The following is an 18,765-nucleotide window of genomic DNA, read 5'->3' on the forward strand; positions in this document are numbered from 1 at the left end:
CACAGTATGGCTAAGCCTGGTCCACAGCTCATTAACTACACTTTGGTATATTATTTGTCAAATGTAGTAAAAAATTTGAAGTGTGAGAACCACTGACAAACTGCTGTGTAACGCCCTCCAGTGAAGCTGTTTTTACGACTACAACTCTTCCACTTCCACTTCCATTCAGGCCCTCATCCAAAATCTAACAAGGGTCGGTCGGCCAGACTCCAGCTGGACAGTCAGCTACCACTGAGCTAGCAGCCGGTCGGCCATCAAATCAGCCGGTCAGCTGACGGTAACTTTTCAGTTTGTAAATCAGGCATCAATTGGGCATTGTTTCTCATTACTCTAAAAGCAAGTGCCTCTGTACTCACCTGTTGAATTTTACATTAGCAGTCAACTTCTGAATGTGGATGTAATTTATTTTGTCTAATTACCTGATGTCAATTTGTTATGAAACTCTACAAATGTTCACATCTCACGATGTTGTAATAATTCATGTCCAACACTGTAACTAATTTACAGCAGGTTCAACGAGGAGCCGATCGACAATGACACACACACACACACACACACACACATACACACATACAGCCTCATTCGCAGCCTTTTAATTTGCACATACATAATTTCATAGTGCAAACAAGCAAACTTTGGCACAAACAGGCCACATGTAATTGAAAGGGCACAAACATATTGAAAAAGGATTTACGGCATGTTTTGCAGACCTGGGAAACTGTGTATTTGCTTGGATGGCACATAAAGTTTGAAGTGAATTTAATTTAAGTTAATTGAATCATTTGAGGCGGACAGGAGGGCGGGAGCTGTTCACTGCGCGGGAGCCAAAACGCTCCCATCCCTCTTATTAAAGTCCTGTTAAATTTTTGATGCACCCTTGATTTATTCACTTTTGGTGATGATAGCAACGATGTGCCTCATCAACAGCTTTAATTACAGAAATAAAACATTTCCCCCCCAAAAAAAATGTCACTTTAAACATGACGTCCCCCAGTAACACTTTGCTCCAATAATGCATAAATTTAGCAGCAGTGCATATGCAGCCACTTTTACAACGGTTTGCCTTTTTTCCTCCCTGCACTGGAAAATAACTTTAACTTCACTATACCGGCTCTAAATAGGCCTCTAAGTTCCTAGTGCTTAGCATTGATGCTCTTAAAGGACTTCCTGAGCTGTCCCCCATCAAAACCTTTAATCTCTACTGATGCTAGCAGTTGAGGAATCAAACCAAGAGCAGCAGAGACAAGACGGAGCTCTGCCTGTTTGTTATTGTTAAAGACAAGAGAAAGGAAGACCAAAGTGTGCCAGCGGTCAATATCCACTGCATGGAATAGATAAAAGTCAGCACCTAATGGCAAGCGCAGCCAGTTTTGATAAGAGTGTTAGAAGAAATAAAGCTCAAACCAAAGTGAAAATTCACTTCAAGAGCAGCAAATGGCTCCTGTAGGCCGTGGAGCTATATAGTGATCACGCAGTATTGAAAAAACGATATTAAGCTGAAGTTACTGTGAGTTCACTAGGTCAAAGCCTCCATGTCTAAGAGAGACTCATCTTGGGGGGAGTAAATACAGAGAGAGAGAGAGAGAGAGAGAGAGAGATAATGCAATGAAAGAATCTGTAACTCTAGATGGATTCACACACTGCACACATGCACAAATCCAGATTTATGTGTGTGCGCATGTGTGTGCGTGTGTGCGTGTGTGTGCAAAGCCAAGGGATGTTTTCCACAGTTTCAGTTTGCCACTTTAGGTTTGTTTCATATGGGTAGTAGAGCCTTTAGGGAAGTGAAGGGCCTCATAAATACATTATCACTCAGATGGCAAACATTGAAGGCTCCATTGAGTCCATCTGAGGTGAGTGAGGGAAAGAGTGTGTGTGTGCTTGTGAGGAGAGAGGTAGGGTGTGTGTTGGTGTATAAGAAGGAACGTAATGTGGGGCTATAAGAAGGCCTCTGCCTGTGCCCTTATGGTTTCAGAGTTCAATGCACACACACACACGGCTCTCTCACTCCGGCTCAGTGATTGCATGCATGAACACACACCACATCTGTACATACCTGCATGCAGTGACTTATTTCTTCTTAAGCCTGGCCATTTTGCTCACCATTGCTACACTTCAGTTGTATACTAGTTGTCTATTCCTAAATTCCAGTTTGAGCTAAGTGCACTGTGTCTTACACACACACACACACACACACACAACTGCATGCACAGGCCTCAAATAGCTGCAGCCAACAGAGTCACTAACACACAGATTAACATGCAAACTGGTAAGCAACGCCAGCATGAAGTGTAAAGACACTCAGTGGACTCTGCTGCTGTGCTGCACTAATCTGCTCAGCAGCTTGAGGAAAGGATGATGCTGTGTGTATATGTACCGTATACATAGTGTGTTGTGTGTGTATGCGTAGAGGTGTGTGCATAACCTTAATATGCACTGTATGTGTGAAGCTTAGGATTTGTCTTTGCATGCCTGCAATCATATTTGTTAATAATAACCCCCACCCTCAGAGAAAATAAATAAATAGAAACTTCAACTGTTGCTGAATATTAACGCCTTCCATGAGTTGGTGGTGTTTCTTCTTTTTAACATCTAGTTGATGATTGTGGTTAGAGACCCTTAAGATGAGTGAGTGTCCTCACAAAGACAGAAGTACGACTGTGTGTGTGTGTGTGTGTGTGTGTGTGTGTGTGTGTTCATCAGTGCCTCCCCTCTCTGCACTGTGAACAGCAGGCCAGCTGACACCTCAGCAAGGATGGATTAGCATATCAAACTACTGGCATGTCTCTGCATGCCTCCTGACACCTTCTTCTCTCCCATGGGGTCGACTATAGAAAAGACATGGGTCATGCTTCAAGATGCAGCCGGCAACTGCCTCCAAGAAAAAAAAAACATGGTTCAACTATATACGCTGACAAATTGTCGACAAAAACAGAGCGTTTGGCTGCTAAAGCGTCAAATATTTCTTTCAGAGGCGCAGGGAGCATATATATGGATTTTCAACATATATATTCCTCCAGTGGACAGAAGATTCTGCTCCATGTCTGCATAAATGTATAAGGTATAAAGGTGGATAAAAAGTTTTTGCTCACATTCTCATTTTGTTGACTGCTTGCCTCTGGCTGGCTAAAAAATTAGGTTGAGACCAATTTAAAGTAATAAGATACAATATATTTTTAAATCATTTTATTTTAACATTAATAAAGTCATTTTTTCCTTTCTTGCTTTGCCAATTACATATTCAGACTATATCCACTTCCCGACAGTGTTTGCATGTAGCCTTCTGAACCTTTCATATCTACTGTAGTAAAAGTGGAGCAGAGAAACGTTGATTTACATTCAAGGTATAACGTTTTGATGGATAAACATTCACTAAAGGTGAAAAAACAAAGGGGTTTCACAAATTCTGAGTAACCCAGATGTAATGAAAAACCAGTAGAAAATCAATTTAAAGGTGACATATAATGCCCCCTTTCCATAAATGCATAAACCCCTTCTACCGGTACCAGGTAGGGGTGGTATAATGCAAATTCAAATCCAAGTTACATTACTGGAAGACAACTGAGGGAACAGCTCGTAAAACCACATGGATTTCAACCTAGGGAGCCTGCACATTAAAGTTTTTTTGTCAATTCTCACATTTTGGGGGCCGAAAGGCAAGACAAACACCCAAATATTTAAAGAGCCTTCAAAAAGTGATATTTCCATAATATGTCCCCTTTAAAGAAGAATCATTCTGGAGAAACTAACAGAGATGTGATACAGATCTTATGGATTACCACTCCTTCATGTGTCTGAAGCCGTTTTCCCACTAAAATTAGCGGGTCGACGCAGGTTTTTTAAACGCGGGTCGACCCGCTAACAATCGGCATTTGGCCCCTTTCCCATTGACCAAAATGAGCCGAGTCTGACCCCCCGCTGGGGGACCAGACAGAGCATAAACCAGTCGCCCCGCTCTCATCCGCGGTGCAAGAGACACACACAGTCATGCCACAGCCGCCCGCCGCGGAGTGTCCGTCCGCCGAGGCAGACTCTCTGGCTGGCTGACCTGGAGCACCAGGACCGCGGAGGACAGCGAGTCTGCTGCGGCCGGATGACGGACGTCCGCGGCACAACACGTCAGTTAAACAGACTGTCGCTTCTTTTCTTTTCTTTTTTTCTATCGTTTTTGGTCAGTGTTCTCTGATCTTTTGATCCCAGTCTCGGATGAGAGCAGAGCGGAGCAGAGCTTTGTTTTGGTACGTGATAAGAGACGCGACCGGCGCGATGACGTAGCGTCACGTAACGTTCAGTGTCATCACGTAAATTAGCGGGTTGACGCGGGTCTGGCGTTCCCACTGCAAGCCGTTCGGAGCCGAGCCGATTAAAGGCGATTTTAACCCACGTCGCTTGCCAAGTCGTTTGACCCGCGTCGACGCGGGTCGACTCGGCTCGGTGCGCCTTTCCCACTGCCACCAAAAGCCGATTGTTAGCGGGTTTAAACGGGTTTTTTGACCAGTGGGAAAGGGGTATTAGTTGTTTTGCTTGGTTGTACGTTTGGAAATAGAACAGATGACAACATCACAGGTTTCACATTTGAGTAGACCAATCTAATAGGTATGATTACTGACTGAAGGGCTGAACACACTCCTTCCAAGTCATATCACTCATTATTTTATTGGAGGACCACTTTGTGCATCACATTATCTTGTTGAATTCAAATACATTCCACAAGTTAATTAGCCAAACCTTGGGACTCCACTTCCCCTCCAAGCACTTAACTTTACCTACTGTCCTCTAAGCTCTCTGTTTTATCTCAGTCAAGAAAAGTAAAAGGTGAAATAGTTTCCTCTTTTCTTTATCATTGCTCTTACTGTCTCCTGTTGAGGTGTCCTGCGAATCCAAGATTCCAGACTCCTGGAGCGATCGGATGCAGGAGTCCACCAGCTCTAGACCTGTTGTCAGCTCCTCCTCGATGTCCTTCTGTCCATCTGCATGTGCACAGACAAAAACAGGAAACAAACCTGAGTGGACAGAAAGACATAGCTTCTCCTGCTTCCTCCACACTGCTCCTCTACAGTATGTGTCCATAATGTGGGACTCTAGCTACAGTCGTGGTTGGATTAACCCACAAGGGCAGCCAGAGACATAAATGACTTATGGGCCCCCACTGACCCCCAATTTCTCCAGCTCCATATCCATTGTGGATGTACCCATTAACCTTCAAATACCCATCACATATAGCACATACCCTAGACGCTGCAGGGAAGACGGACTATACTGCCACAGGGTTACAGTATGAGGAATGATAACACCAATTTATTTAATAATATGTGTCTAATATGCTCTATCAACTGAAATTTGCATCAAATCATTGCAGTGCAAATATGACCTGCCAGACTTTCCTGGTGCACATTCAACTAAAGCAAATAAAGGCTAAAGAAGGTCGACAAATTAACTGTGCTCACTATCCACCTCAAGACCATCCAAACATAGAATACAAAATAACAGCGTGATGAAGTCAATCAAATTAACCTTTCAGCTTTTCCCTTTCAATGCGTTGTTTGAAAGAACTAAGGCTCAGGGTGTTTCATTAATGGTTGTTATACAACCTTGAAGCACTAACAAGCTTTACTATCAGATTGAAAATCTATGGACATTCAAATCTTTTCAAATGGCTTCAAGCGTACAGCATTGCTTATAAACAATTACATGATGATGATTGTACATCTGGGCACCTACAGTATAGGACTTACATTCATAAAACCTAAGGATATAGGCCACGGTTCAAGCATTAAACTTCTATGTTCATGTACAGTAGCTCCTTCTGTTGTGGTGACGTATGTGGCACCCCCTTGACTTTACCAGGCATTCAGAAAGTATTCAGACCCCTTCACTTCTGTTGTAGCCTTTTACTGAAAAAAATCACCTCACTGATTCATTCTCAGTATCTCATTATGACAAAAACATAATTTTGAATAATTTGACTTAATCTCTATTTAATCAAAAGAGGCACATGAGTGTTCAGATTTTTCTGACACGGGGTTTCTTCCATTTCTCTTGATCATCTCTTACATGTTTCTACTACACCTGTGGTAAGTTCAGCTGATTGGACCTCAGATGTAAGGAAAGATACACAAAATACTGTAAGCTGCCTGGGCTAATTACAGTTTTCCTTGCAAACATTCATTTCAATAAATTAGCAAAACCCCTGTTCTCATTTTGTCATTATGATATATTGTTTGATTTTAGCACATGGCTGCAACATAACATAATGTAAAAGAAAAAGAACTACAGTTGTTCGAAAAGCTTCTGAAGGCTCTTTGTCTGTCAAAGGGGGAAGAGAAGGATTGATAACTTGTCCGGTTCTTTCAGGTTACAGGAGAGTCTGCCTTGGAAGATAAAACTTTAAAAATGAGCAGCATGAATCTCTTATCAAGGGATGGCGCGAGATGGTGCTAGTGGAAGGCTTGGTGAGTGGATTTCAGTGGCTGATTTTACTGACTTGGACTGATGCAATTGCAGACTGATATTGATACTGCTGGTGAAATATTTCCAGTGCTGTCTGCAGCATTACGGCGGATTTACTCTCACCCTCACGCACAAAAGCCAAAACTCATTTTCAAACCCGTTTGATCCTGAAGTGATGGGTTTTTAATGATCCCTGACTGACGACGAGATCAGATGGTCTGATTGGAGTGAGGAAAAGTTCCTCTCCTTCGTGACAGAAGTAAATTTAGTCTCTCTGAGGCAGCGAGGTCGTGCTTAAAAAGGGCTGATGGAGGACGACCACAGCAGATACTGAAAGCCTAAGTTGAGTGTGAAACGTTTTGACCACGAGCCTCGGAGCTGTCTTGTGTTTAGTCACCTCTTTGTTGGCAGAGGTCACCAACCCTGCACCCAGATAATCAATCTACTCTCAGCAGCATGCATGTCTCAACGGGACTGACAAAGAGGGGAGAGCGAGACCTAGAAGTGTCATCCATGTGTGGTGGTTTTTCAGCTAAACTGCTGTCAAAGAAGATGTCAAGCCCAGAGAAGTGTCTTAATTTGACTTTGTAATTGTCTAAAGGCCTCACACTCATTGATTCCTCATGGAGAACACTTCCCATCTGGCACCACAAATAGGTTAAACTAAACACTGAGAATTATTTGCAAATGCTGGTTGACCTTTACTCGGCTGTCAGATGGGATAAAGTTTGTTTGGGGAATTTGAGAGACAGATTTTTTTTCCCCCACTTTTTTTCGAAGAACAAATCTTTTCTGTTTAGGTCTGTGCAGAGAGGGGACAGCAGCCACCATAGTTCTTGTAAAGGACTGCATCAATAAACTCTAAATGCCTGATGTTGGGATTTTACAGTGGCTACCAATGCAATAAACACAGCCGGCAATGCAAACAATAGAGGACCAGACAAAATGTGTGAGAGCATTTAGGAGGAAATATTACCTTGGTTGTTCCAGCGAAACTTTTCATCTGCTGAACTGCAAGAGACAAACAGCAGGAAACAAACAGAGTTAGAAAGGTTGTTTGTTGTTCAGGAAACAAAACTTTAAATTGTAACAATATTTCCTTCATGCCTCATATGACACTGCCTCTTTTTTATCATCAAAGTCCATTTTATAGAATTGCAATAAAACAAAATCAGGATGGGGAAACACTGCTTTTAAATGAGTTGAAAATGTCCTGCTTTGTGTAAAGGTTGATGTGTATTTCTTTTTTGATCATAAATCAGGTTTAGGTTCTATATTAACACTGTGAAAGCATCAAAGCCTCAGTCCATCGACAGACTGTTCAGATACTGAGCCTTATAATGAGCCGTTGCAACTTGTGTGACTTTGTGATGTCACATAGTAGCAACTGCATTCAGCAGCTTCAGTGCTTAATTGCAGTCTGGTATATTTTTTCAATTGGAAAACAAATAGCCAATCAGAAGACAGGCTCGGAGCCTGAAAAACACATTGAGGTGTTTACAGAGTCTAAAACTGCCATATCATTTGTCCAAGTGAATAGGAAAGTAGTCATTTAGACGCCACTGTGTATCGTTGTATGACAACTTTTAAAGCCCACTTGCAGATGACAAACCATAAAGTGCTGTGGTTTGTTGGGAAATTTGTTGGAAATTCAGATCCAATTAGATACTTTGCTAGTGAGCTGAAAACAGGGTTGTTTTCCTCATCAAACAACAGTGCTATCACAGTAAAAATAAAACAAAATAAAAAAATCAGGGAGCATAAAATGATTTGAGATAAAACTGTGTCTAAAAGGGCAGTGAGAGCTGCTGAGAAAGAGACAAGCAGCCAGGAGATGAGTCTTTATTTTAGAAATAGCAACAAGAACATGACGAAATACCACAAGAATGCAGTGAGCACACAAGAAAAAAAAATTACTCACACACACACACACACATACTGTACACACACAGCGAAAGACACACACGGACCAGCTACTAAAGTGCTCAATAAGTAAGTGACCAGAAAATAAACACGAGACATCTCCTTTGATTCAAGCCAGTGCCAGTTATAAGGAAGAGATCAATCAATTCTTTTCAATTTCATATCAGTTTTTTGTTGTGGAAGTTATTCAGTGGATTTAATGTGATATATTGTGTGATAAAGAGGGACAGAAAATGCAGATCAAGGAGGATTATAGCTGTGAGACCGGCTGCAAAAGAATCATTATAAGAGTGGATCTATACTGTAGCAGACATCAAACTGTTTCATCAATCCTCTCAGATGAGCTCAAACTGGAGAGAACATCCTCAACAATCAACATCGTGTGTAGGCTACTGGTTTGTAGTTTTATAGCTTTCCTTACAATTAAATATATTGCCAGTGAACAGTTTTATTCATATGATGTTACATTTATCAATCCTCATATTTTTTTTCCTGATAGCTTTACCGTACTCATGTTAGCATCCTGCTGGTTATCATATGTTGGTTGTTTTTTGCTCTGTATTTCTGGTATGTTCTCTGTTCTCCACCCACCTTCCTATCTCACTAAACAGTTTATTAACACACAAGTGGAAAGCTGCAGTATCACAGGAATCCAGGATGATAATGAGACACATGCACAGAACCACAATAGCTCAATTCTACTTAAAAAAAAAAAGTTGTAGAAAGTTGAACTTTTAATTGCTCTTTTCTTGTGTTATCAGCTATAGCGAGGCACAGTAAAAAATGGTCCTAAAAATAGCTACACAGAGTGTATTGAAGTTTGCAATAGCATTGTGTCATTTCAATTTTCGTAAGTTGTGTAATAAGATACGTAATTATATGTTTCAGTTGTATACTATTATATTTGATGTTTCAGGTTCAATGCAATAGATGGACTCAGTAGGTCGGAAAAAGATGCCCACCTATTACACCACCACTGTATATTTAGCTCAGCAAGTTGAACCTACATGAACCTATACCAGCAGGAAAGTCTATGGGTAAATCAATAAAAGCTAGCATTAGCCACACTGATGTAAATTGACCACAGGCACAGTAGCCTACAGTACAGCTAACTAGCAAGTAGCCTACAGCAGATCAGTTTCAGCTTTACATGATGACGCACATTAGTCCAACACACTGATTATATCATAGTTCTTGAGGCACTCAATCATCACGGCTAAGTTGCGTTTTGGTGTAGTGCTCTTCAGTGCTCCTCTGATGAACATCAGGTCCTTCATTTTTGAGATTTCCTGGGGAAAGCGACATGTCCACTTCTGCAGCACGTCCACTCAAGTAGAATGAGTGTTGCATTTAAATGCATCTCACAGCCACATCTCAACCGGTGAAAGACTGACAACATGTTGATATGATTTAAACAATCAAAGGTTGGTCAACGTTGCAGCTGTGAAGGCCTGCACATACTCTACAAAAACTGAAACATTTGTGTTTGTTGTTCCCAGGGCTGCAAGACCTGGTTTGGGAGTTCTTGCAGCTTGTTCTTAACACATCATCTGCTGGGCAGAACTTTTTTCTTGTATGGTCTCCAACAACTATTGTGTGATTATACTCAGAAATTTGAAGTTTTGCTCTTGAGTTTCTCATGAAGTTTGAAATGTCTTCTTTGTCAGAACTAACTTTGCTTTTGTTCTTGCCACCTTGAGAAAACAAACAAATTTCTCTGTTCTTGCGGAGCATGTACAGGCCTTGAGCCTTACAAAATAAATGCTGTGAAGCTAATGGTAAAATAGACACAACTCTCATGACTACATATGAAGCTAGAGCTAGCAGATTGTTAGCTTAACTTAGACTGAGAGAAGTCATTTGAGAGAATAAAGAACAAACTAACAGTAAAACATAACACACTGTCTTGTTTTTAGCCTAGTAAATACAAGTTGTAGTTTTTCCAGGTTGGACTTTTCTCACATTTACTATCTCTAAGCTAAGCTAACTGGTTTTAGCTTCATATTTACAGTAGCATTCATGTTCAGTGGTCTATAGATATTCTCGATCATCCAGGTCATAGTTATCTCTGGGCAACAAATTGAATCGAAGGCAACTGGACTTGTATACTGTACAAGCCCAGTTGCCTTTGATTCAATTTGTTGCCCAGAGATCTTGGTGGAAAAGCTAGTGTGTCTGTTTCCTGGAATATTAAACTATTTCTTTAGGCTAAACAAACAACTGCCAGGTAGCAATATTGTCTGTTGTCAGTTCTGCTGCATGATTTGAAATGAATGAAATCCTCCATATCTCTAACCCAAAGCCTTCACAGTTAAACCTGGCAATGAATGCTATTCACTCCCTGCAGACACAGAACAGATGCTATTAAATCATCCCATTGATTACCTCCATTTTCCGTGTGTATGTGTGTGTGGGGTGTGTGACGGATTGTGAGAGGGAGCCAAGCGGTACATGTTAATGGGACCCTCTGTCAGCAAAGCAGACTCCTCATTCATCAGGTGTATACCAAACAATACACCCACACACAAACACACATAAACACGAGCTATATATATAACACATATTTTACTACACAAACAACACAAATGACTCACACAAAGCAGGGGAGCAGCGAAAGGCGTTCACCCATGTCAGAGAGGATGAAGTGTGTTGATATCAGAGGAATGTCTTGGACAGAGCAGGATGATGAGGGTTATTATCACTGGTCTGGGTTCAGACAGACAGTGCTGATGACACAGACTGAGTCAATGTTTCCTTAAAGGGCAGGACATACTAGTCCTCACATTCTTTCCCTGCATCTCAAAATCTGTATGGCTGAAAAACACCTCATTAGAGGCGAATGTGTGTTACATACAAACAGTCAGGATGCAATGTACTATGGGTAAAAGTAGTCTACAAGCTGAGCACCGCTGCATCAACAGGAGCAAGAGCTGGAATATAAACCAGTCCAGAGGGTTTCAGATTTCTGTCTGAGCTACAGGGAAGCACAGGAGTTTGTTCATATTATCAGGGAGATCAAAACAGAGCAGACGTGGCAATACCAGGGAGAGGCAGGAGGGAGAAGAGAAGAAGATGGTAGACCACATGACAGTAAAATTAGTCCTTAATCTAATATAATTGAACAGTACTGTATAATGAAGTCAGGGTGTGATTCTATTGTCAGTTTGCCATTTGTCTCTCAGTCTTGTGCTGTATAGGCTATAGCAATAAGTCACATAACCAATTATGCTGATTGACAGAAAATTAGTCTGCAACAATTTAGATATGATGAAGTATGTTAAGTGACATCATGAAAAGTTTGCAACCATGCAAGCAGCTCTTAGAGGCTGCAGAGCTAATACAATGTTACCATACTGTAGTTACAATGCCTATCTTATTGTAGCATGTATAATGTTAATATTTAGTAACTAGCTCCAAGCACAAAATGCAGCTGAGGTTAACTGGAGTTGGTTTTGCATTGAATTGGTCATAAAGCAAAACATATTGAAAAAAAATGAATCATGAAAAAACAGGGGATCAGCAAAGTTTTAATCCATCCTCTCAGACTTATAAACTTCTAATTTCAAAATTTTACTACGATCCATTGAACAGCTGTTGAGATATTTCACTTATAACCACAAATGTAAACCTCACTGTGATACTACTGTACGATGCATTCTCTAGAGACCACAAATTACAAAATGTCATGGTAATCTAGCCAATAATTTAATAAATAGTCATAAATATTTATTTAAAAAAAACAACAACCTTATGGTAACTGGGAAAAGTCAGTGCAGTCTTTTTCCTCTGGGGACCATGAATGTTTGCACAAAATGTCACATCAATCCAGGATACCTCAGTCTGAAAGAACAAGCGGTGGACCTATACCGACACTGCCAAAAGCTACATTGCTAGTGTGGCTACCTGTTATTTAAAAAACACTTGTGACTTGTGATATTGTGAGATTTCAGACTTTGATCTGAAACTCCTCTAAGATTCTGAAACTGTAGTGAATTGACCCACCAACCTCCTCCTGCTCCTCTCTGCCCACACATGCTGTCTTCCTCCTCTTGGTGACCAGGTACATCTAATCAGACCTCACTATCTGACACAGCTCATTGACCTCTTGGCTCAGGAAACACAGAGAGTCAGTTTTTTTTTTCCCATTGAGTCTCTATGGCGCATCAATGAGATGTGACAGAATAATTAGTGGGCCTAGAGAGAACTAATTGACACTAGCGTGATCAACTCACCAACTGCAGGTCACGGCATGGCATAGCACTTCATCACCGCTAATGATATAACGCTTGTGTGCATGTGCAGGCAGGTGTGAGTGTGGTTAGTCTGTGTCCATAGAAGACAGCACATGTGTGCACATCAGGGATCAACATCGGGTTTTGTGTTTGGGTGTGCAAAGCTCAAATATTAGAGTAAGAGCTGGAAACCACTAAAGAGCTTTAAAGGTCATTAATGAAAAAAAGACTTTCACATTTTATTGTGCTCATCTTCTGCTTTGCACACAACACAAACCTATTGCATAATCCTGAATAACATAACCACAAGTGAAGCGCGCTGTTGTTTACTGCAAGACTGTTCTACTGGATTATCTCAAAACGCCTCCAGCTATTTCTACAAGCTGCAAACACTGACCTTGCTAAATTAGGATGATAACATTAGAGGAACCTCCCCTCAAGTGTGAAAGTCAAACTAAGAGACGCCTTGTACTCATTTACAACATCACTGGCTAAAAATTGATTAGCAAATAGTAATTAAAGTGTTTCTTGTTCCACAACCTCTTTGAAATTCAGTGCGATAATTGATGGCTGTAAAAACAAGGTCTTATTCTCTCCTTAGTCCCAATGTAGACAGGCTGTCACCTCTTGACATACGTCCATAAAGTACATGTTATCTGTAAGGTGATATATGCATGTGTACTTACTTTGATAGACAGAGATATATTAGTACATATATAGTATGTAACATAAAAGAAGCAGACATACATGTTGGCCTTCACATTGTAAAGAAATCAACTAATATAGTGACAATACTAAAATGGAACATATAACTCTCTCTCACTCTATTCAGCTACCTACTGACTATTGAAACTTTAAAAACAGTTGATCAAAATATTAATATAAAGACAACTGGGTCTCCACCAGGTAAGGTGTATAAAATAAACCCTGAAAGCTACAAAAACTCCAGTCCATTAGACTGTATGACTCCTCACTTATTTGTGGCCTCCAACCATTTATGGACTATAACCCGAATCTTCACAACAAGTAGGTATATATATGTCAAGATAAGAGGCCATATGAGCTGCAACTCAAATTGAGTATATCATAAGAACTCTCTATTGCACTACTTAAGGTCCAGTTATGACAATTTTGGTTAAAAGCACCACTTCATAACGTCATTTTCAGTTGGATAAAAGAGCAGATGGGAGACATAATGTTCTGTAATTTTAAATAATGATCAACTCTTGTCCTGTTCTGACCTGTTATTTTCAGTCGCTTTATAATGTGTGCATTTGGGCTATTTGGTTCTATTCCTAGAGAAAAGCAGGTAATGTTACAAATCAAACCGCTGCTCTCTGACCACCTCATCTCTCTAATCCATCGGTCTGCTGCATTATAGGATATAGGAAAATGGAAAAAGTAGAAAAGGATGGAGAGTGGCAGGGAGGCAGTGAGATGGAGATGGAGGGAAAGAATAGGTTGCACAGGCAGGCTGTGGGGTGGGGTGGGGATAAAAGAGATACACAGGGAGTGGTAGAAAATGAAAGTGGGAATATAATACAAAGAGAGAGGGAGGGGGAGAAGAGGAGTCAGAATATAGAGAGGGAGAGAGAGAGAGGGAGCTCTGCTAAATCCAGTGAGGGGGACTTAAAAGCTAACAGATAGCAATGAAAATCCTGTCATTTTATCCACCCAATAAACACATTGTGAAGCCAGTCCATATAATCCATCTATTTCCATGCCCTGCATATTATCTGTTATCTGTGCTGACCACAATGGCCGGCCCTCTTGTAGACAGAGCCGTCAGATAATAGAGCCACCCATAAAGACAGAAAAAAAAAGAAGTCTTTTTAGCTCTTGTGTCAACACTAATTTAGATTCAAAGGCTAAAGCCACCACCATTTCACAGATTTTACATAAAAACAACAGAGTCCTCAAAGGCTTTTATAATAAAATAGACCCAGCGGATGACTTTTGAAAATGTAGATTATTTTTCATGCATAAATTTAATTCTGACATTAATCAATCAGTCGTCAGCTGCACAATATTCACAGTCACCTTCAGCTGCTTGATACACATCTCAGGCAATTTGATTCACGCTCTCTCTCTCTCTCTTCACAGCCACTGACACTGCACTTTTCAAAAGCCAATAGTCATGTAAATAAGGTCCACATTAGCATGAAAATGTGTCATTTACTCAAAGTTTTTATTTATTTATTTATCATTTAAAAATGCGACCATGCTCTGTTATTCCCAAAAGCCTCATCGATATTCATTCTCTTCATTCCTTTCACCATCAATCACCACGGCTTGATTTTGGTTTTATGCATAATCATGCATGTTGGCAGTGGTGACTCATGCTTCAGCCAAAAACCACACCAATACTAACATTCATTTCTAACACAAAATGAGACAGACAGCTAAGCTGACAAATTGAAGAAAGAAAAAAAAAGCTTGAATAAACAAGCAGGGAAATATGATGGGTATGACGTGGATCATATTCTATGGCTCTCTTGGTCACCAGGGGCCATATTACAGAAAAGACCAATATATGGTTGGATTTTTTCCCAGGTCGGTAGCGCAGAAGCAAATCCTGGATCAATGCAGGAATCCTATCTTATCTCACTTCATCCCATCTTATCTCAGGTCAGGAAATCCTAGATCCTAAATCCAACATCAGTTATCAATGTTTATGTCTGTTACCTAGCAACCAGTGGGACTTCTTTCATCTCACAGAAGTGTTTTTGTAATCCATAGAATTTTTTATTTAAAGTTAGAAAATGGCCAATTCAAGAATCCATAATGGCAGCCCAACCAGTGTAGCCCCATAGTACCTGGTTGTAGCTGTTTGGCTGCAGGATCATGGCTCAGGGCTAAATCTATTAATGAGTGCTAGCATTGCTCTGTTTACACATCATCATCATAATATCAAATGAATGAATGTTGCACACAGTTTGAATGCTGAATAGTCTAACTTTTAATCCTATCAAAATGTTGAATCCTAAAGTCGTTGTAACTCTTTGGCCCTTTTCAGACCTGATGGTCCGATCGCCACTTGCATTTAAAATGCAACTCCACATCCGTCTCCAGTGACCACGGATCTCATTTCCCTGCTCTATATGCAAATAAACAGGTATGCATTGTTGTTTTTAGCCAACAAGCGACGGCTCCATTGTCAGTGTGTTTATGAGTGTGTGTGAGAGAGCAGATTGTACACACATTGAAATATGGTTTTATCCACTTGAAATGATAAAATATTTCAGGTTTGTTATTAAACCGTGACTGGACTTAGGACAGGAAGTCAGTAATAATAATAATAATAATAATAATAATAATACCTTTATTTGAATAGGGACAGTGCATATTAATGTACAATAGTAAATATGCCAGATTATAACAGTGTAGTTAATTTACATCCGCAGTCCCTAATAAATAAAAGTGAAGTGAAGTGAAGAGTAAAATCAAATGTAACCCTTCAATGTGTCCATTTGCATTCAACCTGTGGCTACCTTTCATACCTGAACACAGAGCTGTCCAGTCAGTTCAGGGGTTATTAATAGAAGATCTCTATTTTACATACAATATGAAAGGTGTTAAAATTAAAAACTTCAATCACTCGGAACTTCAAATTGACTTCCAGCTCATTATTTAAGAGGTGAATACTTTACAGGGTCTCGTGTACATACATACATACAGTACATACATACATTCTAGCACAAAGGATCTCAGTGGGGATCCTTGCTATTGCCATGTTGTACACAACTCCCATTCACCTTCACAGCCTGTTACCTACTATCCATTACAGTCAGTATTGATGAACATCATGCAACCTATTATTTAGTATCCAAGTATTGACCTGTGGGGCAGCGTGGCGGTGCACTGGTTAGCACTGTCTGCTCACAGCGAGCACACTCCACTCTGGGTCGCAGCAGCTGGGGCCTGTCTGTGTGGAACTTGTATATTCTCCTTGTGCCTGCGTGGGTTTCCCAGTGATCCCAAATATAACCTTAACCAGAGCAGGAGCAGGTGTTAGGAGCTCTCTTTGAAAGCATATACTGTACTGTGAAATGGTAAGAAGCCAGTTTGCTACAGAGAACCAGCGTGTAAATGTCACTGTTTTTTTTCTTCTTCCAACGGTGGGAATGATAGCAGTGTGCCTGTCAGGAGCTCCGCAAAAACTGCCATAAAACGCAACACAAGACAGGCAGTATCGCAAAGCTTAAATGACTTCAAAGAGACCCATAATTCACCGGCTGATCCCAGTGGGAGCAGGAACTACACCGCGGGGCTTGGCTGTAAATCACATAAACAATAAGTCATACAGCGGCTATAAGCTAGCTTAGAGTGATCTAAAATGATAGTAGCCTTTTGTCCGATTCTCCATCCAACTTTAAACCTTTGATCTATGATCCTGCATTAGGTGTGTGGCGGATGCCGTGGCCCATTTTTTTCCAGTCAAGTTGAACTAATTAGGCATTCAGCACTACAGTTTCCACTTTCACTCTTGAAGTGCTCTCAGACAGGGGGCAGTTACTTCCTGCTGCCACCACGTATACCGAGAAGGAAAACCATGCAGGAGCTGGAGCTTCATTCCAGTGATGAATGAAGACTGGTCACTCATGGGAGACACAGATCTCTGCATTTCAAATAACCATATGTCACAAAGGAGCTTTAGAATACCTATATAAAGCATAATGATAAAGATAAAACTTGGTGCAAACATTACTGTTTAAACCTAAAAGAACTGCATTTTTAGCAACTTGAGGGCATTGGAATCAAGGTGCACACACAGCATTGATGTATCCTCACCCATGGTGATAAGGTGAACATGTTGCCAAACACTTGCTTATTTACACATCCATTCGTGAAGGAGAAGCATTATCCTTGATTTAGAACTGTGTTCTTGGCCAGCTTGTAAATGTAAGTCCAATACGCCCTCTCTTTTAGCTCTGCTTTTTGTTTCTCCTAAGCCCAGAGGGGAATAGCTGGTTCTTTAGCTGATAAAAGCTCCACTCTGTTCACCATGTAGTCAATAACTGTGTTTGCCAGCTGTGAGCAGGTGGTGTGCGGTTGGCTTTTAAGCTTCCTTTCAACAAGAGAAACCACATTGGTAAAGCTGCAGGCCGGACAGCTAAACAATCAACCAGAACTTGGTACAAAGTGTGAGGCCTATATACAATATGTTATGATACGGTACAATACAATGTGATATGGTACAGTAAGGTATGGTAAGGTATGATATGGTATGATATGGTACGATACAGTACGATAAGGTACCATATGGTACGATACGATATGATACAGTATAGTATGGTAAGGTACGGTACGGTACAGTACCATCCGATATGATACGATACATCTGGCCTTTACATTGGCCAAATGCCTGTGTGTCTTCCACAGCCCAAGTCCAGCCCATTTACAGGATGATTCTCAGATGCTGCTTCCACATCCTGAGAAAAAATTCCGGCAAAGATGCACAAACTCGTCAATCAGTGTCAGCAGGAATCTTGCCAGATGTGAAGTACACCAGCCAGATGGGTGTATACTGAGCCAGAAGTTTCATATTTGCTAGAGCTGCAGACTACGGGTGATAATTCGCTCTCCATCACTGTGAGACCTTGGTCACCAAACCTTCGACTGTGTCAATTCATACATTATTATTAGATACAGAACACCAACATCGCTGCAGTTGGTAGCTTGCTCCCCTATAATGATTAAAACAACACAGCAGGTGTCTGTTGTAGCACAGAAGGCGAGTAGTTAGACATGAGACTTATTGACAGGCTCTTCATATGAGTCCACGATGAGCAGGTAACATCAAAGTTGAACCCCGAAGCATTTGGAGGCTTGATATTGCAAACACAATAACCTGACACCTTTCACATTGTAGATGCTGTGAGAATAACAACAAGATACACGCTGAGTCCAGAGATGCTGCTGTTATTGAAATGGGACTTTCCTGCTGTTGTACCATAGGTGGCAGGCATTCCTCCAGAAAACAGTGCAGACACATCCCAGGGCGGCCATTGTGGACCTTTAATTACGGTCTGGGTCGGAAGACGGACGATCCCAGTGTGCTCTGAAACTACGTGCTTTATCTCAGCCACCCAGTCACCTGACTTCTTACCTAATTACACATTATACTGGAACAATGGCGAACTGTTGCCGCTTTGTCCGC

General features: G+C 40.9%; 1 protein-coding gene across 18 annotated transcripts in view; it reads right to left on the bottom strand.

Annotated features, from left to right (window-relative positions):
- The window catches only part of ctnnd2b (catenin (cadherin-associated protein), delta 2b), a 173,195-nt gene that overhangs the window by 80,027 nt on the left and 74,403 nt on the right, over window positions 1-18,765 (bottom strand). For all 18 annotated transcript variants that reach the window (XM_085805987.1, XM_085805990.1, XM_085805989.1 and 15 more), the window contains 2 exons: window positions 7,427-7,461; window positions 4,854-4,970 (listed from right to left, as the gene is read on the bottom strand). In XM_085805987.1, the coding sequence (XP_085662113.1) occupies window positions 4,854-4,970; window positions 7,427-7,461 (152 nt within the window). The remainder of the gene's footprint in view (window positions 1-4,853; window positions 4,971-7,426; window positions 7,462-18,765) is intronic.

This window comes from Trachurus japonicus, chromosome 17 (genome assembly GCF_045865225.1).
Source record: "Trachurus japonicus isolate A0001 chromosome 17, Traja_1.0".
NCBI classification, from domain to species: domain Eukaryota; kingdom Metazoa; phylum Chordata; class Actinopteri; order Carangiformes; family Carangidae; genus Trachurus; species Trachurus japonicus.